Here is a 25,361-nt window from a genome sequence, read left to right as displayed (position 1 = left end):
CCACTGCATGTAGAGTGAGGCACCCAGTGGTCTGCCACGATCATCTAAAATACTGTCGTTCCACATGATGGGCTGCCTATCAATCTCTTCCCGGGAGGAAGGAGGAATCCTCCGAAGAGAGCTTCTGAAACTAGCCCAAGCTTTCAGAATGGCAACCATGAGAGGGGATGAAGGTGATCTGAGGTGTGCTGAGGTGAAAATCCATCTAACACTGCTCATCCAGTCTCCTCCTGAGGAAGGTGTGCACCTCTGTATGCTGCTGATAAGAAAGTCCTTCCACGGTTCCTGTCCTGGCATAAGTCCTCGCACCACTATCTTGCAAAGTAAGGCTCTGCACTGTAAATCTGGATCAATAATATTGAGACCCCCATCCTGTGTAGGGAGGATGAGGGTCTCCCAAGCCACTCTGGCTAAGGCATCTGCTGTGCCATCAAGCCCACTCCAGAGAAAGTTCCTGATCGGCGTCTTCTGAGCTGAATGATGCAGTCCCTAGAACGGCACCAACATGAACAAATAAACCAGGCCGTGGCCAAGAGGACCTGGTTGACCACCACAACTCTAGAGGCAAGATCCAGCTTGGCTGAGCTCCAAAAGAGAAGCTTCCTTCTGATGCTCTCCAACACGGGAGCAAACTGCTGCGTGGTAGAAATACCCAAGCCGACCTGGCAGCCCAAATACCTGATAGGCACACCCCTCTGAACCCAAGTGAACCCTATGTCAAGTCCCCAAACTGGAGTGTCCTCATCACTGATCCAAAAGCCATTGGATTTATGCCAATTTATCTGCGCCCCTGCCGCCAAGCAAAATAAATCCAATGCTGTCCTGAAAGAAGTCAATGTCTGTGGAGAGGCATCCAAATAAATCGCTGTGTCATCAGCCAACTCACTGTCAAGCAGCTCCTCTTCTCTTCTGATAGGAAGTCTCAGCCCAAAGATGTCAGCTTGAGATCTAACATAGATGCTCATAGCTTCGGCCACGAATAAAAAAAGGAAAGGAGCAAGGGGGCATCCCTGACGGACTGATCTCGAAATCTGAAATCTCTCACCCCTTACCCCACCAATAAGTGCCTGGCTATGGGCTGATCTGTACAAAGAGGAAACACCTCTGATCCAAACATCAGTGAATCCAAAGCGTAGAAGGGTGCCCTCCAAAAAACTCCAATCTACTCTGTCATAAGCTTTTTCAAAATCCAACAGTAGAATGGCAAGATTCTGGCCACTCTGCATGGCCCACTCTGAAGCTTCCCAGAAAGAAAAAATGTTATCAAAAATACTTCTGCCATGCACAAATCCCGTCTGAGTGTCATGGATAAGATCAGGGAGAAGTGGCTGCAATCGGAGGCTGATAGCCTTGGCCAGAATCTTGTAACAAGTCCCCAGAAGTGTGATAGGCCTCCACTGGGACAACAAATTTCTGCTACCTCCTTTTGGGATAAGGTGGATGAGGCCCTCTGTAAGCGATTCAGGCATCTCGCCAGAGTCCCAAATGGCCTGCATGGCTGAAGTAATATAGTCTCCAATCATATCCCAAAATGCAATGAAAAAAGACGGGGTGAGGCCATCTAAACCTGGGCACTTGCCCTTGTGAAGGGCTGAAAGTGCAGTCCTGAACTCTGTGTTGGTGAAAGGTGCGTCAAGTAGAACATGCATATCCGGATTCACCAACACTGGGATACTCTGCCAAATAGCCTGTCTAGCATCCTCTATATCGTGTGTCTCAGGATCAGCAGTAAGGAGGGTGGCATAGAAATCTGAAGCTATGCGTAAGACGTCATCTGGCTCTATCTGTAAAACCCCATGTGAGTCAATAAGCTGAGATACACTCTCTCTACTATGTCTAGGGCCAAGAGTAGAGAAGAAGTGTTTATTGACTCTACCACCCATCTGAATCCAGAAGGACTCCCGTGCATGAAAGGCATACTCTGCTCTCTGATCAAGCAATAACTGCAGATGAGCCCTCGCTGCAGCAAGGCGCTCCTGAATCCAAGCATCTGAAGGCCGTTTCTGCTCTTCCCTCTGCAAAGCTGCTAACTGCTGGCGAACACCAATCTCACGTCTGAGAATATCTCGTCTCCTGGTAGAAGCAACTGAGCAGTAAAAGTCGCTAATACCAGAGACGGCAGCGGCTAAATGTGAAGGATGTGGCTGCCCTCCCTGGACATGAGCAAACCATACCCGTAGGGCTGCCTCTGTAAGGTCCTCCTCTGTGTAAAAGGCATCTGGGATCCTGATGCTGGCAGATCGGCCTCTCAAGTGAGGCTCTGAGATAGCCAGAACAACAGGGAAATGGTCTGAGGTGGAAACCCCCGCAGCAATGCATACCGATCCACCTCTGTCTAGTGCCCAGTCATCTACATAAAATCTGTCAATGCGTGCATGAATAGGCATCTGTTGCCTCCTGTTCGACCAAGAGAACAGGAGGGACTGTGGCTGAATAAGAAAGGCATCATCACACCAAGTATCTCTGCCATAGAAATGGAAAAGGAAGGCATCCCAAGCTGCTCTCTCCAAAGAGTGAAGTCCGCCTTCTCTACCCCCTTTTTTGTCTGAAGGTAACTCGACCATGTTAAAGTCACCTCCAATCACCCAAGAATCCACAATGGGGGCCCAGGAGAGCAAAGTCTTCCACATAAGGACACGTTCCCCTCTAATGTTGGAGGCATATAGGTTGAGGAAGCCAACCTTACGCCCTCCAATCGAGAGAATAATCCACTGAGCTCTAGAGGGGATAATGACTCCGTGCCCAACAACTAAGGGGAGAACCGACTGCCAAACTGAAATAGAAGTGCCTCCCCTAGTGCCCAATGCAGGCGACCAAAAAGTATGTGCTGAAAGCAACTTGCCTGACTTGGCACAATCTCTATAATCCAGCTTGTGCTCTTGAATAAATAATATATCAATGGGACCCCCAGTAACACCTGGATGAAGCTGACCCGGATCAGCTGTCTGCGGCGGCGATGTGGGACGCCACCTAGGCCCTGTATGTTCCAACTGATAATCCTCATCAACGGGAGGATGTAGAGTGGAACACCTTACCCGACCTAGTGGCGGAAACAAACCCCTCAACAGGGGAAGACCTCCTGGAAGGAGGGAAGGAACCCAGTGGAGGAAAGTCAATAGGGGAAAGAATCCTGGCACCTGAAGAAGAAGCCCTGTCAATAGGAAATCCAACCACTGGCTCCCCAAAAGTAGCGGGCACAAACTCCTCCTCTGGGAAATCTGAACTCTCTGCCAAGGCTGAAAACGAGTTCCTGTGGAGCAATCCAGACACCGGAGTACGAAGGATCCCTTGTGAGGGAAGAGGATCAACAGTGTAAGCTATCCCCTTCCCCCTGTCCAAGGGAGGGAGTGAGGAAGGCTCTCTACCCGGTGTCTGCCCAGCCGCGGAAATCTCTCCATCCTCAAGAGGAACATCTGGCAGTGCTGGATCTAAGGAAGAAGCTGCAACTGGGGAGGAGGTCGAAGCTTCAGCGTCTCGGACTGTGCAAGGTGAGACAGGAAGGACAGCTCGAGGTGAAGCAGAGTCTACTAAGGTACCCTCGTGAACTGAAGGAAGGACCTGCACACGTACTGGAACCCACTGTAAAGCGTCGCGTGTGCCTGAGGGAGGTGGGGGTCGAGGAGCAGGACCTGTACCACCCCCTTGATGAGGCCGAGGAATAGGTACTGGACCTGTACCACCACCTGACTGAGCAGGACCGCCACGTGAAGAATGAGGAGCAGGAGCTGGACCTGTACCACCCCTCTGTCGAGGTCGAGGGGCAAGTGCCGGGTCTAATCCCCCCCCTGTCCCCCCTGTCGATGCCCTGAGGCGGTAGCTGTACCAGAGGCCTTCTTAGGCCTTTTCTTCTTCCTGGGACAATCCCTGGCAAAGTGTCCCGAGGTCCTGCAAATCCTGCACTGGTCCTGCCTGCCTGAAATCTCCACTCTCTGGCGAAAAAAGGAACCATCCGGGCGCTGTATCATGACGTGGTCCATCTCGAGGTTAGGATCCTTGCAAAGGACCCTAACTCTAGGAACCCCATCAGCCTTGGTTGCCTCTGCTGCAGTCAATGGCAACCCAGGGAGGGGTGGGATCTCAGCAACTGCGCCAAAATGCTCCCCAATAACAGAAAGAAGTCGATGGTAAACCTGGGGAAGCCCGGGGAACCTGATGAAGAGCGAGAAGAATTTCTTATCTGCCTCAACTGGGTCGAAACCAAGGTGAAAGGCTTCAAAGAAGATCTTCCTGTGTCCCAGGTGTAAAAACTCGGCCTTGAGCACAGTGCTCGCAGCCTCTGGAGTGTCAAAAACAACCTGGAAAAAACCTCGTCCCAGAAGGCGAACATCTACCAATCGAGGAGCGAGGTCTGGGGGGAGAGCCGCAAGCATCCAGTCTCTGGCTTGGGATCTGGAAGGGTGAGACCCGAAGATGCGTGCTAGCAAAGTGGTAGAGCACTCAATCTCTACATCCTTCTTGAGCTGCTGCAACTCGTCTTTAGAGAAAGTGATAGTTTTCGCGGCCGGTGGAGATGGAGTAGGATTGGCTGACGGGGAATCCATCGCCAATCAAGGTGAGGAGGCCGACTCGAACAGAAAAAAAAAAGCTCCTTCCGTTCCAAAAAAGCTGCGAGGGGCAAGGGAGGGGAAAGGAGGCTAGGAGGAAGCAGGGGGGAAGGGGAGGGAAGGAGGAGAGGGGCTGGGGCTGAGAGGGGAGAGGGGCAAGCTGAGAGGGAGGGAGGGGAAAGGAGAGGAGAAGAAAGGGAGGAGTGAGAGGAAGAGAGGGGGCAGGAGAGCAAGCAGGGAGGGGGCGGGACAGCAGGGGAGGGGGCGGGACAGCAAGGGGGAGGGGGCGGAGGCAGGGAGAGGGAGCGGAGCAGCAGGGGGGAAGGGGCGGAGGCAGGGGGAGAGGGGGAGCAGCAGAGGGGAGGGGGCGGAGGCAGGGAGAGGGGGCGGAGCAGCAGGGGGGAGGGGACGGAGGCAGGGAGAGGGGGCGGGACAGCAGGGGGCAGGGGGGAGCAGCAGGGGGGAGGGGCGGAGGCAGGGAGAGGGGGCGGAGCAGCAGGGGGGAGGGGACGGAGGCAGGGAGAGGGGGCGGGACAGCAGGGGGGAGGGGGCGGAAGCAGGGAACAGAGGGAGGGAGCGAGGGACAGGCAGGGGGAGGGGGCGGAGCAGCAGGGGGGGAGGGGGGGGAGCAGCAGGGAGGGGCTAGGGACAGGCTGAGGGGGGAGAGAGACGGGCTGAGGGAGGAAGGAGCAGCACTTTGGAAGAGAAAACGACGGAAAAAGAGAAGAGACACTCAAGAGAGAGAACCTAAAGTGACCTTCATTACCAATAGAGTGAGACTCCACTCCAATGTAACTCAAAATACTTTAAACACAAGGGAGAAGAAGAGGTTTCATACGTATGAGAGGGACCGGAAGCTCCAAGACTACTCATAGAGAGAGAATGAACTAGAGAGAGATGGACTCAAGAGTCTAGATAAGTTCTACAATAGGGAGAGAAGGCTCATGGAAGAGGCTTGAGGAGACTAGAGCTACAACAACATGAGGCCTAATGGTGGAAGAGATGATGAACAAGGGAGAGGAGGGCTCCTTTTATAGAGATTTTGTCACCCTCCTTCACCCATTTAGAATTGCTACATGTAGATTCCTTTCCCCATCAATCACATAAGCCTGTATGTCACCATCCATGTCCTTTTTTACTACTCTTGCCATGTGTCCCATCAAAAGATACTCAAGACTCTTAAAATATTGAGAAAGTCAAGAGTCTCCCCACATGGAGCCCATAGGGACCCTCTCTTTTCCATATGTCCACATCCTCCTTATTCCACATAGAAATTCTAAAAGGATTCCTCTTGACTCCACACTCCTCCACATGCCTTCCACACGCTTATCATGTGGCCTCTCTTATATTATTGGAACACATGGGCATGAGCCCACCTCTTTATATGACTCACTCTTCCTATTTTTAAAAAACCCCATAATATCCCATACACAAATAACTCTCACCCCATACCAAGGTGTTTATCATTCATACACATGGTCTTTACAATGATCCATTCCACTCATTCTCTCAATCCCATACAATATCTTAGAAAATAGAAATAAGTAAGAGCCGCTAGGCTATCACTTGACACTCAAACTCTTATCAAACATAGAGAAAAAAAATACCAATGCCAAATAAGAAATATCAATTTTTGGCGTCACAATACTATATGTGGATGACATCATACTCACTGGCAGTGATTTGCAGCAAATTACAACAGTGCAGTCCGCTTTATGTCACAACTTTGATATGGCAGATTGGGCCTATTGCATTATTGTCTTGGCATTGAGTTTTGGCAGACCCATGATGGGATTTCTATGTCACAAACAAAGTATTCGAAGGGGTAAATTTAAAATGGAGAACTCTAAGCCTGTGGCTACTCCATTGGAAAAGGGACTCAAGCTGAGTAAGCATGATGCTGCTGAAAAGTTTGATGGCACTTTGTACAGGCAGTTGGTTGGCAGTTTGATATATCTATGCTCCACAAGGCTTGATATTGCCTACGCCACAGGGCTTTTGAGCCAGTTCATGCATTGTCCCACGATCACACATTGGAATGCAGCAAAGAGGGTTCTCAGATATGTCCATGGCACTCTCTCTCTTGGCTTGCATTATGCTTCAGATTGTGATCTAAAGCTGAGAGCGGTTTCACCGACTCAGATTGGTCAGGGGACATTGACGACAGACGGTCCACTACTGGCTATTGCTTCTCATTGGGTTCAGCCTATATCTCATGGCTCAGTAAGAAGCAAGAGCGAGTCTCTCTTTTCTCCAATGAAGCAGAGTACAAAACTGCAAATTCAGCCACTACGGAGTTAATGTGGTTAAGGAAGCTTTTGCATGACTTGCATCATGCACAGGATGACGAAGCAAACTCTATCTTCTGTGATAGCCAGAGTTGCATTACCATAGCCAACAATCCTTTCTTTTATGCTCGCATGAAACACATTGAAAATCATTATCATTAAGTACGGGATTGTATTTCTGATGGCTTCATTAATCTAATCTATTGTCCATCTAAGGACAATGTGGCGGATATGTTCACCAAAGCCCTGTCAGCAGATCTTTTCTTACGACATCGACATGGCTTGGGGATCAGAGACATTCTCACAATGTCAAGGGGGGTTGTGAAGTGATTCACAATGACATTGTTTTCATGTACTCCCATAGGTTGCATATCCATCTGGACGAATTTGTACAACCATGGTACTTTAGGTACTGCAGGGTACACCTGAGACCTTTTCAGGGCACTCTCAACCATATCTTTGAGGGGGGGTTTGTAAGAAATTACAAAGATATGGTATTGTAGGCATAAAGTCAACCCTATGGTTGACCAGTAGTACTTGGGTACTATATACTTGTATTGTTTCATTTGAACATTTCTATTGGGGCTTTCTTGTGTGTGCACTCTTGGTCACTTGTGTTCATAACCTGTCTCCACTTTGTTCCTAGAATGTTCACTATGGGGACAAGTTATCTAGATCGGTGGATGGGATTCTTATGCATATTTCATTTCAGCCTGTCAAAGTTGTAGCCTGTAGGTCCTTTTTGGAGGATGGTACTTGGACCCTAAACCTCATCATATTCTCTTGGGCTCATGGAGACTTTGGCTTTATGGAGGTGTTCCCATAAAGTATTTGCAATGGGATCCCGGGGAGTGAGAATGGATTGATGCAGGGCACCGAGAGAAGAGCCTCCCCTTCTTTCCATACGCGGTTAGGAATGCCAGAGCTCGTCATTGGGAGAAATTGCAGATTTCTGCCTAATCGAAAGAGATAGCTTCAATGTCCCATAACTGTTGGTAGCCTGCAAGTAGTAGCCCATAGCCTCAACTACGAAAATGAAAAAATATGGAGCAAGGGGGAACCCCTGTCTAGCTGAGCCGGATAGCTGAAATGAAGGGCCTCATCCTCCTCATAACTCCACGCCTTAAAGGTCCCAACTCAAGTAGTAATACATCCTCCTCAACGATTGTATATCACCTGGAAAATAATGAATTCTGCAATAAAAAACTTGCATACAAATCTGCACGGACAGATTCATATGGAAGATGATGCTGATTTTGCACAGCTATAGATGTAGAGGCTCGACATGAAGAAAAGCAATAGAGTAGGGTGCGCAGAAGTCATGAGGGTGCAACGGTTGAAGATACTGGCTGCTCAAATGACCAATATCTCAACAATTACTGTCTCTTATGACCTTAGTAAGAGAACACCATCATGCAAGTTTGACTGATTTTAAAAGTTTTTTATGGAAAATAATGCCCATAGAATTGAGATCCATACCACATCTTTACTATCTAGTAGCGAGTTTATGTCTTTAATTTGTTGGAGAAACGAATCCAACTCTATACGAAATTTTCCAATGTCCCATCGGCCTTCATCAACCTGTACTAAAACAGCTTGCTGATTAGAAGAAGCTCATTTTAACAGTTAACATGTAAGTAGCTGCCAAAACTCAGCAAGAGTTTACGTGATGTTCAAAACCTTACCTCTTTTTGCATCCATTCAACAGAGATACTCTGATTTTGTATGTAAATGTCTAAAAAGGGTTGAAACTGTGCTTTTACATCTTCTGCGTCCTGTTGAACAACAGCTATGGTTAGATCGTGCTTTAACAACGACGATATTATCAAAACAAGCCATACCTCCAAACCTTGTGACAATGTCTTTGAAATCACTCAGCATATAAATGATTGAAATTCAAGTACTTATTATCACTCAAACTCCACTAAACACTTCATCGACACCCCTCTAGGTTGACAGAGAAGGTGAACAAAAGATTGTTAAAACAAGCCAGAGTACTTTGAGCATTTGTACCTCCAAACCTTACAACAATGTCTTTGAAACCATTCAGCATACAAAGTGCTCATAATCCAAGTATTAATTATCACTCCAACTCCACTAAACCTTTCATTAACATCTTATAGGCTGATGGAAAAGGTGTTATGAACTGAGCTTTCCTTTTCCTTCTTTATTTATTTGTTCAAAAATAGTAAATTCCCTTTTCAGGAAATGGAAAGGAATTTCAAACAGTAGGGAAAACTCGTCAATCCTCACTTGGAAGGATAATTGAAAAGAAGTCCGAATCATAGACAATACTTCTCCGAGTTGCTTTTCACCTATCAAATCCATGTATGAAGAAGTGGTTTCATTGTTGAGGCTCATTCTTTCCACCACTCCATTTAAACCACAATGGGAAACAAGCCTTTGTATTGTCTTCAGTCCATCAGGAATACGTTTTGAGAACTCTTCAAACTGCCATGAGCAAGAGATTTTGATATACAAGTGCAAAACACGGTAAAACCCAAAGTATAAGAATAACATCAAGTATAACATCAAGTATATCTAGCCTTCGAGATGCTGGAATCTTACAGTTCTCAAGAAATCCGTACAATTTGGTTGTAGTCGCAGATCAACACCTTCTAAAACAATTTTGACTTCAAAAATTGGAACTTCTGTTCCAATTTGGATAACAGCTTGCTCGAGAGAGCCCATGCCCTCTGCTTGGTTAGAAGGTTCCTTTCTTACCAAAATTTCAAAAGTACTGGAATCATCCAGGAAATGGTACATCTCTTGAAGTGAATGATGACAAACATTCTGAAGTACTTCCACAAACGACCTGATTAAAATCTGATGAATGCAATCAGCAATTACATAGTCACCAAGTCTGAGAAACTTCAGGAGTCTTTGTCTCTCATTTCTTTTCGCAGCAGCAATGGCAAAGGTAAACCTTTCCTGGTTTTCCCTTTCCTCTGCTGCTTTTTCTTTTTCCTGTTTCCATTTTGCAGCGACACTAGCAAGCTTTGATCCAGTTACCTTAGAATGGGATGTATGGATGTTATTACTGATCCCTGAGGAAAAATCTATATCTTCGATTTGCTGACCAAGAAGATCCTCTTCAATCTTGGCAAGCACTGCAGTGCAAGCACCTCTGACATCTACAACAACGTCTTCTGACAACTGCAAAGCCAACATTATTATTAAAAAATCTAGAATATGAGTTGAAGGTGTGCATCTAGACATGAAATCATAACAAGTTCATGACTTCTAACAATTTTATCCGAGACATAACACAACAGCGATGAACTGTATATTCTTCCAAGGCATTAGAATAACCCTTCTAATAAATTAGAAAATTTCTCAATCATTGATATCTTGAACTAAAAAGGTTACCTTTGGTCTATGTGTCCAGTTAAGGATCCAAATTACGTGGATGCAAGATACTATGGGAAGGCAAAGAAAACTTTAAGCATAAAGCTTTAAGAGCAAGCACCTTTAGAGTAAAATGAAATTTAATTATAATCCACAAAGTTTACTTGAAGTCATGAGAAGAGAGGAATAAAAAGGGAATGAAAGGAAATCTTGTGCTCACTGTACTGGTCTATGCAGATGTTCACATTTGTAACTATGGCATGTGTGTATGGCATAACAGGACATGTGCATGTATAGGAGTATTAATAGGCGGTTAAAATAGAAGTGAGATAACCTTTCGAATTTCCCATACTACCTGAAACAACTTTTCCATAATGCATGCGCGCTTTACTCGTTGCATCTCCAAAAAATCCTCAAGAGAGTATACAACACCTTTCTGATACTCAAAAAAACGCAGTCTGGATATGCTCAAGGACATCTGACAGTTGTCAAAGGGAATTTTGATGAGACCACTCTACAATCTACAGAGAAGTTGATAAGGTAAAATCATTTTATTTAATTTTCAAATGGACATAATTTTACAGGAGAATCAAGGACGTTGAAATATATTTCTAAACAATACCTAGACATCATATGAAGAAAAAAACAAATACTACGAAATTATTCTCTCTGCATTCCAGGAGCTATTACATCTCCATTTTTACAGTAACGTTTTTGTGTGTCTTCTAAATTACACTATTGCTTATGGAAGCGCCTCGTGTGCAGCATGTCCCAACTTGTGTGTCATTTTAAAGCTTGCATAATCTCACACGAGAAGTAGAGCCCATGGAATTAGGGTCTGCTTGAACATTGTCCAAAAAGCCAGCTTTGTGTCAGGAGAGGGCTTGACCAACAGCAAAGGACTGGAATATGTAGGCAATTCCCCACTGTAACGAAGCATAGACAAAGTGTTATACACTATGTGTGAGATAAAAAGAGATGGGAGGTCTGAGAAGGATCTACCTATGAGCTCGGTTTGTAATAGAGGAGCAGAACATCCAGTTGCAAGGCTGCGATTGAAGGAATAACGATGAGCTTGGTTTGTAATAGAGGAGCATGACATCCTGTTTTGCAAGGCTAGGGTTGTCTTCCTTCACCAATGTATCCACTCTATTGTCATTGATTCTAAGAAGGGATTTCTGCCATGTCAGGTTCCTTTTCATCCCAACTCCCTCCATTGTCTTAGAAGCACTTCTTAAAAGGTCTGCATGAAAACAATTATTGTGTTCTCAGCACTGGAACCATTTGTACGTTGTTGATTTGGTCAAAGTGGTCTAGGGCGGAATACTTAATTTCCTGATCATCATCTTCTGTCGCTTGATCTTCTGCTTCTCCCACCACTGCCACAAGTAATGTCTCCAAGTTCAAGCCTGATAGAAAACAAAGCCCCAAAGTGGATACTGTACTTAGATTGTGTGATGATCAATGTACACATAGTTGATGTAGGCTTGGGAGTAAATATACTTCCTTAGGTTACAAGACTCAAGATGCAAACTTCCATTTATTGCCTTTCTTTTCTTTCAGATTGGTAGACCGTCGTCTAGTAAGATCACTAGATGTAGTCATGGGAGTGAATGTAGTTGTGAGTGGCATTTTCTTTGTTATGAAATTTCTTGCGATGGATATGGTGTATTGACTCCGAGGGGCCCAACGTGGAGGACAGAATCTGCGATGACTTCCTTAACTATAGCTTCAGCCAATATCATTGGTTATAGCTATAAGAAGATTGTACCCTTGTTGGCATGCAGGTACTTCTTAGTGAATCAAACAACATCAATCAATCTAAGACCTATGAAGTTGAAAACAACCTCCCATAGATGCAACTAGAATTCATATGTGGGTTTTGATGTGCATTTAGAGCAAGTCAAAGTTGTGGGCTGTGTCATTGTTCTTTTGGTTAGTATGTAAATCCTTGTCTAGAGCATATTCCTCTTGGTACTTGGAGGCTTTGGCCTATTGGGGTTCTCCTCATAAAGTTTTTAAACTAGGATCCAGGTGACTAAGAGTAGATTGTAGCAGACAATCACTCAAAATATCTTCCCTTCTTTGACTTTATGGTAAGTAATGCCAGGAAGTTCCAGATTACTGCCAGGCGGCTGAAAAAATGGAGGATGCATAGCATTACCTCCAGCCTGTCTTGCACGGCCACTACCTGTTGGAGGGTCTGCCAAACCAGCACCAAGCATTCCAAGCATACCCGTGGGAGCTCCAAAATTACCTGGCATTCCTAGCTGCATGCCAATATTGCCATACATTATATTATGCATTCCAGGCTGCATACCCCCAGACATATTCCCTTGCATACCCTGCATACCAGGCTGAGAACCCATTGGATAATTTTCAGGCATTCCAGGAATATCTATAGCTTGACGAGCCATAGCCTGGAACACTGAACCACCATCAAAACACCCTAAATGTGTCAAGTATTGGGGGAAAGCTTGCTGTCCCTATTTGCATTCTAAAAATTATTCCCTTGAGCGATGCAACTCCCACAATAGGACCATAAATAGACTCTTGCAGTGGAGCACCCTACACATTTGGCATTATTGAAGGATGTCCATTGAATGGCATGGAACCATCGGGCTGCTTCTGAGCCCCACTAGTTTCCCATGGATGTGAATGACCATTTTTCTCTGTAGACTTAAAAGGAGTTTGCCTAAACTCAGCAAACCTTGGGTCCCGCATCAGATGAGCAAGTGCTCCCACTACACTTAACAGCTATGTGCGTTAAACAATGCATCAGCCTCCTCTACATCCTGAGCATCATTAGACCCCCACCCTGCATTTCATTCACACCAAGAGCATTTACAACTTCAGTGCCCATCAGCATTTTGAGCATCTTGAGAAGTTCCCTCATTCATTTGTTGTGCATCCTGCTCATCTTGAGAGGACTCCTCTTCCAGATCCCAATCATCACTCGTAAGAGACATATTTGCTGAATTTTTCTTCGCAATCCAACTATAGTAGGCAACAATTCACCAGAGACAACAATCACAGGCCCACCTGTAAGAGATTACAAAGATATGGTGTTGTAGGCATAAAGTCAACCTTATGGTTGACCGGTAGTACTTGGGTACTATATATACCAAGTACTTGTATTGTTTCATTTGAACATTTCTATTGGAGCTTTCTTGTGTGTGCACTCTTGCTCACTTGTGTTTACAACCTGTCTCCACTTTGTTTCTACATTTAGTATCAGAGCGCCTCCATCTCTAGAGCCCATTCCCGCGCTTGCTTCCAGACACCCACAAGCTTGGTGCTCCAATCCGCGTTCTTGGTTCTCACATTCAGCTCTCCAGCTTTTGCTTGATGTAGCTCCAATAGTCCAATGGCTAATTTTTGACCTTTTGCGGTCCGATTTCGATGTTTTTTGAAATTTCGAAGCTGCTCGCATACAAACAAGCCTGTCCTGCACCATTTTAGGCGATTTTTTTTTGGCTTTTTCCCCTCCCCATCCATACAGTCTGTACGGATCTGTCCGTACAGTTGTGAGACAGTGCCATGAGTCCGTACGACTTCTCAGAACCTGATTTCGAGCCCGTACGACTTGTTCGAAGGCGATTCGAGCAGTTTTTTTATTGTTTTTCGGCGTTTTTGCTCAGATCTAGACCTTTTTAAGCTCCAGTCTCTCCCGGGTGTGTTCCAGCAGCTCCAAGCGCCTCCATACTTCTCCAGGCTCTTCTCTTCATGTGTATTGTGTTCAGAAGTACTCCCGACAGTTTCATTCAGCTCCAAGTAGCTCACTTCAGCTCCTTTGTCATCTACAGCTTGCCCACACAGTCAGTGGACTGTTTTGCAGGTGTTTCGGGCCAAGGTGCACTTTCAGTAAGTGTTATGAGCTGTGTATTTCACTTCGGGACTGTTTTTGCAGCCCATACTCTTGCACTCTCACGTGCATTTGCAGATACTCTGCATTGTTGGGCGCATTTGCAGTTACTTTACAGTTGTGGATGCTTTTGAGCTCCGTTGGATGCATTTGAGCACTCGTGGGTGCGCTCTTTTAGATTTGGGTTGTGCATTTTCAGTCTGAGATTGCACTTCAGATTGCAGCAGAGTGCAGTGATTGGTTGATGCCATTTTTGCAGTGATTGCATTGTGTAGTCAGTGGCATTTCAGAGCAGCTAGTTGTACTTTGCATTTGCAGCCAGTATTAGTTTGGGATTTGCAGGCACATTTGTAGCCAGTTGACTAGGCACCAATTCCTTAAACGCGTCGAGAAGTGACATAAATGTCCACCCTCCTCGTGTGACTTGCAGTTCTTTTTGTAGGTACATTTGCAGCTTGCGGGTATCCCATTTTGCATCATGTCGACTCTTTCAGACAGTTTTGGCAATTTGTCCGAGGGTAACAAGCTGGATGGACCAAACTATGCCTTGTGGTCATTCATGCTTAAGAACATCTTGGTTGGTAAGGGCTTGTTAGATATTGTTAGTGGGGATGAGGTGAGGCCAGTAGGCTCATCTACATCCAGCACAGCTTCTTCGGGTCAGACTACAGGCAGACAACAGACTGCTACAGCCCCTCCTGCTAGTCCCATAGCATCGACGGAGGAGCAGAAGAAGTTTGACTGCCGCAGTGCCACAAATGTGAAGAGGCACATTATGACGACTATCAAGTCGTGCAAGGATGCGAAGGCAGCATGGAAAAGATTGGCAAACATGTATCATCTTAAGAATGAGGCAAGAGCCATTGCCTTCACAAATCAGCTCAAGGATCTCCAGATGCAGGAAGGCCAGGCCATCACTGATCATATTGCCGAGATCACTGATCTACGTTGATAGGACAAAATCTGTATCAAGTTTTTGAGCACTGTATATAGCTGTGGGTAGGCACATAGTTGTACACATCTAGGGCAGCTATGGGCTTTTGGCATTTGTGGATTTTTCTTTCACAAGCATGATGGACTAATGTATAGTTTTTTGAGACAATAAAGTATGTTTTGCAGGACTTCATGGGAAATGATGAAATGCAATGTGGTTGTACCAGACTTTCAGAGCAAGGGTGCCTTGTGTGTGGTCAAGTGAAATGTTTTTGGGGTCATGTAAATCAAGTAATTCTACTTTCCAGAACCGGTTATTGTATTTACAAGAAGCACAACTAGACAAACAAAAGGCGGTGGAACATTATGCTTTAATTTAAGAGGATAATAAGAAGAGAGCAAACAAGAAATTCAGGGATAAGAAAATCGAGGAAGGTGATCTAGTTTTGAGATACAACAGTAGTCTGGATTCTACCTTCAAGAAGAAATTTGTGACCAAATGGGATGGACCTTTTCGTGTGACAAAGAAATTAAAAAATAGCTCATATCAACTTGAGGATTTGGATGGTCAGCAGCATAAGAATAGAGTCAATGGCTTCAGACTAAAGAAATACTTTCATAGAATCATGAGTATAGGCAGCTGTGGACCTACTGTGATGAAACCAGACAAGCCGGAAGACCTCATGGATGAGGATATTGTGAAGATAGTGGGAGAGAGGGAAGGAGTCTCACTTGCAGCTTTCTCACATACACAATGGGGGAATACACAATACACACAAAGGTGGAGGCTGAAAACAGTTTTCCTCTTCTTGTTGTGAAAGCCAAAAGAACTCTAGTACAAAGAAATAGAAGAACCCTATATGTGGGTCTCAAACCAAACTCAACTAACTAAGGTGGCATACTAACTGAGCCACGAACTAGTGTAGATAAGGATAGCTGTCATCCAGCTATTATTCGTGGGCGGTGTACCAACCGCATCTATAGCTAACAAGTCGGTGACATAAATGCACAACGGTCACCCTGGCATATCGCGAGTGGAGCTCGATATCTCAACACTCCCCCTCGAGCTCAATCCCAATTCCTGCACACCAAGTAGGTCTCTGAACTTGCGCAGCTTCTCTGCACCCAATGCCTTCGTGAATATGTCAGCTACCTGATCCTCTGTGCTAACATAAACTAGATCAATAAGACCTAGTAAAACCTTCTCCCGCACATAGTGATAATGCACCTCAATGTGCTTTGTTCTAGCATGATAGATTGGGTTATTTGCCAAGTGTATACTGCTCATGTTGTCACAATAAATGACAACTGGCCCATCTATAGACTGATGCATATCATAGAGTAGCTTATGCAACCAAGCTACCTCACATGCAGGCATTGCTGCACCCCTGTACTCAGCCTCTGTGCTCGACAAGGCAACTGTAGGCTGTTTCTTGCTGCCCCAAGTGACTGCAGCACTCTCAAAAGAGAACACATATCCACTGGTAGATCGTCTATCAGAAATACTACCAGCCCAATCAGCATCAGTGTATCTATGCAACTGTATCTGAACCCCAGCCTCATAAAATAGTCCATACTGCAATGTGGACTTCACATACCTGAGTATGCGTCTAGCCGCATCCAAATGCGGTTTCCTTGGAGCCTGCATAAACTGACTTACCAACCCAACAGCATAGCTCAAATCTGGCCTGGTAATAGTCATGTAAATCAAACTTCCTACTATGTGTCTGTACATAGTAGGGTCTTCCAGAAGCTCACCTGCATCTGCGCTCAGCTTCACATTCTGCTCCAAAGGAACTGAAAGGCTTACAGCCTGTCATCCCATATTTGGACAGCATGTCCAGTCCATACTGCCTCTGCAAGAGCTGTACCTCACTTGGTGATCTAATCACCTCAATGCCCAAGAAATAACGCAGCTCTCCCAAATCCTTCATCTCAAACTTCTGCCTCAATAGCATTTTCACATGAAGGATATCTTCATCACTATCACCTGTGATGATCAAATCATCAACATAAATGACAAGCAGCATAATCCCTTTCTCTTTTTTTCTCACATAGAGTGAGAAATCTGCCTTGGAAATCTGAAAGCCAATAGTGACAAGATACTGTCCTATCTTGTCAGCCCATGCTCTAGGTGCTTGCTTCAAGCCATACAAGGCTTTCTTCAACCTGCAAACAAACTCAGGATGAATAGCATGAACATAACCTGCTGGCTGCTCCATAAAGACCTCTTCTTGCAAATCACCATGCAAGAAGGCATTCTTTACATCCATTTGATGTAAAGACCATCCCTTTGATGCAGCCATAGCAATGGCTGCTCTTACGGTTGCCATCCTTGCAACCGGGCTGAAAGTTTCTTCATAATCAATGCCATATGTCTGTGCATACCCCTTGACAACTAATCTTGCCTTGTATCTATTCACAGAACCATCTGCATTGTGCTTGATCTTATAAACCCACTTACAGCCAATTGCATTCTTGTCTTTAGGCAAAGGCACCAATTCCCATGTAGCATTTGCATCCAAGGCATCCATTTCTTCATCCATGGCTTTCTCCCATTTTTCATTTCCCATGGCTTGCTCAAAAGAAGTGGGTTCTGGTTCCTGTATCACTTTGACCATATAGGCATAGTGAATGGCTGTAAATCCATCATATTTCAGCCTATTCACAGGATACCTAACCCTGGTAGACCTACGCAAAATAGGCTCACTTCCAGGTGCTCTCAAAACATCCCTGGTCTTCCTTACTCCAGGTGTAACAACAGAAGGAATACCCAACTCATCATCAATGCTCTGCTCTGAGCCACTGGATTCACCATCCACATAAGAGTGACTTGCATTCACATCAAACATGGGCTGATCTACCTTCTCTTTTCTTTTTCGTGATACCTGCGTATCACTATCTGCATTGCTTTGAGGAGATTCTCTTGATCTCAATCTACCTGTCCATGGCGAAGTATGTGAACCACTGCTAGAGGACACCGCAGGTCCACTGATATTTTGTGATTGCTGCTGTGAATTTTGTGCAGCATTACCATTTTGTGCATCTACATCAATCATCACATTTACTGGTTTATACCAGCTGCTCATCTCATAAAAAACAACATATCTGCTCACTGTGAACTTACGTGTAGAAGGGTTATAGCATCTAAACCCTTTCTGCTGCAGAGAATAACCAATAAAGACGCACTTCTCAGCCTTTGGAACCAACTTGGACCTCAACTCATCTGGCACATGAACATAGGCAATGCAACAAAAAATTTTCAATTGAGAAATGTCTGGTTTCCTACCAGTATACATCTCCTCTGGCGTCATGCCATGTATTGCTGCAGTGGGAGTCCTGTTCATTATATAAACTGCTATAGCAACTGCTTCAGCCCAATAATAATGCCCAATAATAATCTGGTAGATCTTTTTCATTTAGCATGGCCCGAGATACCTCTCCAATATGCCTGTTTTTCCTTTCTGCAATTCCATTTTGCTGTGGGGTATGACTGCATGAATATTGCTGCTTTATGCCATGCTCCTGCAGGAACCTTGCAAACTCATTTGAGAGGTACTCTCCCCCTCCATCTCACCTTAGGCATTTTATTTGCAGGCCTGTTTCTTTTTCAACCATAGCTTTAAAAGCTTTGAAGTGCCCAAACACTTCACTTTTCTTTTTCATAAAATACACCCAAAGTTTTCTGCTGAAGTCATCAATAAATGTGACAAAATAGTGACAGCCTCCAATAGATGCAGCTTTAGTAGTCCACACATCAGAGTTGATTAATTCCAATGGCTTTTTACTCTCTTGAACATGCTTAGGAAATGGTTTCCTTGCCTGTTTTCCAAATTGACAGGCTTCACACACCTTATGCATTTCTACAACCTTGAATTTAGGCAATCCTGCAACAATATTTTGGGCCTGCATTGATTTAAGTCGTTGTACATTAACATGACCAATGCGTTTATGCCAGATATCAATATCTGCAACTACACCGGTCCCATGTGCAAACATTGCTGCACTCAATTCAAGCATGTCCGCATCTAGCGTAAACATCCTGCCCTTCTTCTTTCCTTTTGCTATCAAGCGACCATTATTTTTCATATCCTCAACAAAGCATCCATGAGGATTGAATCTGACCTGCAAGCCCTGCTCAACCATTTGACTAACAGAAACCAGGTTCTTGGTGATGTTCGGGACATGAAATACATCAGACAAGTATTTCTTTTTCCCATCCTGCATAGACAAAGGAATTTTGCCAATCTGCACAATAGGATGTGCAGTATCATCACCAGTCTCCACAAATCCTGGTTTTTCCATTTTCCTTGCATCCTGCATCCATTCAGCATGACCTGTCATGTGGTTTGACGCACCTGAGTCAACATACCACACATCATTGCTTTCTTCTGCACTTGTCACAGAATTGGTCATATGCTGTACCATAAACAAATGCTCATTTCTGTCATCACCCTGTCTACTAGAGGATGCATAATTGCCTTGCTGCAATTTTCCATTCATAATGTCATTCTGCTTTTTGTAGCAGTCTTTAGCCATATGCCCCATTTTACCACAATAGTAGCATTCAACATTGCTGTTTGCATTTTGGCCTCTCTGCCATCCACCACGACCTCTTTGGCTCCCCCTGCCTCTAGAGTTACCACGTCCTCCTGCATAGGACTAGTTTTCTTGAGTTTGCTGCATATTCTGATTTCTACCACGGCCTCCTCTACCTCTGCCTCTACCCCTTCCAGCTTTTGAGTAGAAGACAGTTTCTTTTGAAGTTCCTCCTGAAGAAGATGCACCACCATTTCTCTGCTCTTTAGAAATTAGAAGAGCAATCAACTCCTCAAAATCAGGAAATTTTTCACGGACGGCAATGGATGTCCGGAACTGTGCATAATCCTTTCCTAGACCATTCAAGATCACAGAAACTAAATCGTCATCATCCACTGGCGACCCAATGGAAGCAAGTGCATCCGCAATTTTCTTCACCTTCATGTGGTAGTAATTGATGCTCATATTTTCTCTCTGCACATTGTACAGCTCCTGCTTGAGCTGCATTTTCCTGGCCTGCGTATTTGTGCTGTACATTTTAGCCAAAGTATCCCATGCCACCTTTGGCGTACTTGCATCCTGAATATGCACAATCATTGAATCTGAAATACTGATAGACAGCCAGTGCATAACTTTTCTGGCTCTCTCATGCCATCCTTTAAATGCCTGCATTTCCTGTTGATTGGGAACATTAGGAAGAACTGGTTCTTCTTCATTTCCTGTAATGAACTCCCAGTAGCCTTTTCCCATAAGGAAATTCATCATTCTAAACTTCCATGCTTGGAAGTTGTTCTTGTCAAGCTTTTCAGTGACAATCTGTGAAAGAGAATAAGACGCCATTACAGAACACTGCAAAATATTCTGTCACTGCAAAAGACACAGCTTCTGCCTCACAAGGGCAAATCTGCAAACCTGACGAAAGTGGTTTTTGACCACACAGTCACTTCCTAGTGATGATTTTGCATCAACAGGCAATAAGGATGATTCTGCAACTCCCAATATCTCTGTGCACAGGCATACGATGTAATTTCTGCGGCAACTTTTCACCGACCTACAGAACAGTGGTCGCACAGCAAAAACAGGGCCTCTTCCTGAGTGCCTGTGGAGAACTTTCGCCTCCAAAACGGGCCTTGAAATGACCCCGCAGCATAAAATGCCCTCTCGCCACACCACGAAGGGCGTCTCAATCTGAGACAGTGCACTCTTGCACTTCCGGCTGTGCTACCTGCAGAGATTTGCTCCCAAACTCGAAAAAGGAAAGCAACACTGGTCCTCTTACCAGGACACTACGAACTTGGTTTGCTTTCTTGAGCTCCTTACCACGAACAAGGCTCTGATACCATGTGAAGATAGTGGGAGAGAGGGAAGGAGTCTCACTTGCAGCTTTCTCACATACACAATGGGGGAATACACAATACACACAAAGGTGGAGGCTGAAAACAGTTTTCCTCTTCTTGTTGTGAAAGCCAAAAGAACTCTAGTACAAAGAAATAGAAGAACCCTATATGTGGGTCTCAAACCAAACTCAACTAACTAAGGTGGCATACTAATTGAGCCACGAACTAGTGTAGATAAGGATAGCTATCATCCAGCTATTATTCGTGGGCGGTGTACCAACCGCATCTGTAGCTAACAAGTCGGTGACATAAATGCACAACGGTCACCCTGGCATATCGCGAGTGGAGCTCGATATCTCAACAGATATCTCTGAAGAAATTCAAATCTTATATACCCCTATCTGCAAGACGTGAATGTGTGCAGACTTGGGGATGGGCAAAAAAAAAGATGATAAAGAAAAAAAAGGAAAGACAACCACGAATTATGTACTTCACCACGTCAGATAGCTGAGACTTCATAGGGATCAACTGCAATGTGGGCTCGTAGACGATGAGCTTATGAATCAGGTTCCAGAGCAGGTTTCTTTGTATTAGGCACCAAGACAAACCCCCCACAAAAACTGACTGAACATGGATCACACAGACTCAAAGAGAGCCAAAAGACTAAAACTCAGAGAACAGTCAGCCTCAGAATACTATGAACCCACAGCCCACACTCCTGAGCTTCCATCAAGGACAACAGCACGTAACTCTCCCCAAAGCTGCAGTGCCACCTCCTCTCCTTCTCTATCAGTACCCAAGAATCTCCCACGATCAAATCAGCATAAGATCACAACCATGTCAAAGAAGCTTCCAAGTCCTTTAGGATAGCATCTCTTCCCTCACAAAGCAGAAGATCAGTGATTGACGAACATCTGTAGCAAGCATCAATCTCACGTTCTTCCACGAAGAGTGCCCAGCTCCTTTAGGACAACCATCATCGATGAAAGGTCACGTTCCATTTTGCCTTAGCCTACAATTCCTTCGTCCCTCTATCTCTTTGCATACGGAGTTCATGAATTCTCTGTCACTGAGGATACTCCATGTTGCATAGTAGCGCTACCACCCCCTCTTCTCTGTCTTCACAAGAACCACAGCCTCTCTTTCTTTGTTGCTCACAGCGCATGCTCTCTGTCACTCGAGATATTTTGCCCAAGCCTCCATGGTAGTAGCGACGCTTCCCCACAGAACTGAGAACCCACCGTGCTTTATGTTTATCCATCGCCCAAAGTCCTTTCCCCAGCCCACATCATCTACTACAGCCAAGTCTTTACAAGACTACAGTAAGCGCTGACTATACCACAGAGCTCGTCATCACGGAGCACCTGGAATCCATCTATGCCAAGCATGTAGTCGAAATTCCTCATCCCGTTACGTACGTAGACCTTCACACAGCCTTTTTCTTATGCACACCGTCTCTTTCATCTACCAGACTCTCCAAATTTGGTCGTCCAGCCTTCTCTTCAAGGAGCCCCCCTTGCATCATAGATCCTTCCAGCGTAAAACCGAATCAGCTCCAAGATGCCATTTTCATGTAGCTCTAGATCACAGTCCAAAAGCTCCGCTTCATCCTTTCACGTAGCCACCTTGCATGTGCAGGATGCCTTCCCAATCAGTCCAGCCACCTCAACCTACTTTGCCACCTCATCAATGACATTTTACCACTCTCCCATTAAAAAAATGCAAATATCCCCCCAAGGCACATTAAATGCACATTTTGGACCTTTAGTCACACAATTCCCACACACATTAGCATGCACATTAAAGCTTGCATGCACCCCTGTACACACACATGAAAAACCCCTTGACACAGGCACCAAAACATGTCAAATTCCCGTAGCATGCTAGTGCACATTGACTCAGAAAAATAAAATAAATAAACCCTTCATGACTTGATTTACATGACCCCAAAAACATTTCACTTGACCACACACTAGACACCCTTGCTCTGGAAGTCTGGTACAACCACATTGCATTTCATCATTTCCCATGAAGTCCCTACAAAACATACTTTATTGTCTCAAAAAACTATACATTAGTCCATCATGCTTGTGAAAGAAAAATCCACAAATGCCAAAAGCCCACACCTACCCTAGATGTGTACAACTATGTGCCTACCCATAGCTATATACAGTGCTCAAAAACTTGATACAAAGTTTGTCCTATTAACGTGATCAGCTCACAAGTATTGATGAGGAAATAGAAGACAAGAACCTCGTCTCTATTACTCTTAATAGCTTAGCGTCCTCATGTGGCACATTCGTCACTTCATTGACCATTGTTCTCAAGGCAGTCCCACTCTCGTTCGATGAGTTAGTTGGGCTTTTGTTGCAGAAAGAGGAGAGATGCTCAAATTTTGTCAAAGCCTCTCGTGAGGGTGAGCAAGCGCTTGCTATGGGTGGAAAAGGCAAATTTCAGAAAAATTTTGAGCCAAAACACAACCATACAACTCAGCCCAAGGAGGGGAATGCAAGCAGTTCAAGCAAAACTCAGAAAAAGGGCAAATGCAATTATTGCAAGAAGCCAAGGCATTACATCGCAGAGTGTCAGAAAAGGATTGCCAATGAAAAGAAGAGGAAAAGGGACAGCTCTAGCAGTAATTTTGTTGCCCCCACCGAAACTCGTGCTTCAGATGCATATGGTGAAGCTCATCTTGCCCAAGGTGATAGAGATTTTGTGTTTGTTGCATTTAATGAGAAGATGAATGCCAGGGGGGATTTGAATGCTAAAAATCAATCAGGGGATGCTTCCCTTGTTGCAAGTGATACATGGTATATCGATAGCGGTGCTACTAAGCACATGACTCCTCGCTAGGAGTGGTTTGAGAGCATCACATCTGTTCATGGCAGACAGGTTACATGTGCCAATGATGCTTCTCAAGACATCATCGGAGTTGGGCACATTCCCATTCAGCTTGATAATGGGAAAGTTAAGTATATCCGAGATATTTGGTATGTTACAGATTTTAGGCAAAATCTGATTTCAGTTTCAAATATTGCCCATAATCAGCATATGTTGGTCGAATTTCAGGATAGCCAATGCAGGATCAAGGATCCAAAGAACATTGATGGATTTTTGCCTTTCAACCATGCACCCATCATGTGGCGCAAATCCATTCGATCTTGGGTCAACCATATAGACATGCCAAGATGGGAGACTACGCTTGTGGTTTCAGATAGATAGAGAGTCATAAATCCATTGGATTTTGGGTCAGTCGTGCTGCAGACACACCAGGATGGAGACCGAGCTTGGTTTATTTGGGATGCCATGTAGAACTTGGAGAATATCAGGGGGAAGCTACTCTATTGGAGCTCCACTACCCTAGACTTAGCCTCCAAAGCCTTTGTGGTGAACCAAGTTTTATTAGCTTATGCATGGTATATCATGTCCGATGGCGTGCATGATACGAGAGCCAGGGTGGCTTGCAGCACTATCATCTTACTTAGACATGAGGGAGGCCTCAACATTATCAATCCTAACATCTAGTTCAAAGCCTCGCTAGGTAAGTTTGTCATAAAAGGACTCCTACTTGGCAATGAATGTCAGAAGTGTTCCTCACTCATTATATTCAGGTATGCACATAGCACATGTCTGCCTAGCTAAGCAGTCCTATTTTCTCATGTCGCATTTTGCCAATCGCTAGATATGACGGTTTCAGGGTTGGCACGAATTGCTCCCAAAGTTTTGCTAGAAGGTGATTTGTGCATTGCAAAGGCATTCCCCGCTCCAATTGTGCAGAAGAACCAGCAAAGTAGAAGCTAGGTGGCCTGCAAGTTAGGGGGGCACAACATTGGCCCCTTTACCCTATTTTTTGGGTAAGTAAAATGGACACCTGTTTTAAGATTCCCTCAAAATTTTACATATGAGGTTGTAGCAACAGTCACATATGACAGAGGCTTACACAAGCTTGATGCTCAGCCTTATGATCAAAAGGTATTGGCTGTAACAAACACTTCCCAGGCTAATTTATGGCATGCCAGGTTTGGGACATGTCCATCCCAGGGCATTGTCCTACTTGTACAACAATAATATGACTCAGGGAATGCCAAAATTACAGCAACCAGCAAATGAAGTGTGTGAGGGGTGTGCACTTGGCAAATTGCATAGCTTGCCATTCAGTAAACAAGGCAAGAATTGGGTCAAGGCAACCAAAGTGTTGCAGATAGTGCACAGTGATGTATGTGGTCCCATGACTATTCCCACGCATAAAGGAGCAAGGTACTTTGTCACCTTATAGATGACTTGTCTAGGTTTACATGGCTTTTTCTCATGAAGGGAAAATATGAGATGTTCTATTGGTTTCAGGAGTTCAAAGCTATGGCTGAGAACCAAACCAATTCTAGAATTGGAACACTCAACTCGGATAGAGGGAGAGAGTACATGTCACATGCATTCCAAGGATTTTTGAAGCAACATGGGATTAAACATCACTGGACATGCCCTTACACACCACAGCAGAATCCACTCC

At 44.8% G+C, this 25,361-nt stretch overlaps 1 protein-coding gene across 1 annotated transcript in view; it reads right to left on the bottom strand.

Annotated features, from left to right (window-relative positions):
• The window catches only part of LOC147898636 (uncharacterized), an 81,612-nt gene that overhangs the window by 6,220 nt on the left and 50,031 nt on the right, over positions 1 to 25,361 (bottom strand). Inside the window, exons 5-9 of the mRNA XM_087379208.1 lie at positions 10,536 to 10,658; positions 9,401 to 9,988; positions 9,086 to 9,283; positions 8,518 to 8,607; positions 8,312 to 8,431 (exon numbers count right to left, since the gene is read on the bottom strand). Of these exons, the coding sequence (XP_087235334.1) occupies positions 8,312 to 8,431; positions 8,518 to 8,607; positions 9,086 to 9,283; positions 9,401 to 9,988; positions 10,536 to 10,658 (1,119 nt within the window). The remainder of the gene's footprint in view (positions 1 to 8,311; positions 8,432 to 8,517; positions 8,608 to 9,085; positions 9,284 to 9,400; positions 9,989 to 10,535; positions 10,659 to 25,361) is intronic.

Source organism: Dipteris shenzhenensis, chromosome 9, assembly GCF_047967505.1.
Source record: "Dipteris shenzhenensis isolate YYH24624 ecotype China chromosome 9, Dip_SZ_1.0, whole genome shotgun sequence".
NCBI classification, from domain to species: domain Eukaryota; kingdom Viridiplantae; phylum Streptophyta; class Polypodiopsida; order Gleicheniales; family Dipteridaceae; genus Dipteris; species Dipteris shenzhenensis.
The sequence above is the reverse complement of the archived record's forward strand: the minus strand, read 5'-3'. Positions and strand labels throughout refer to the sequence as shown.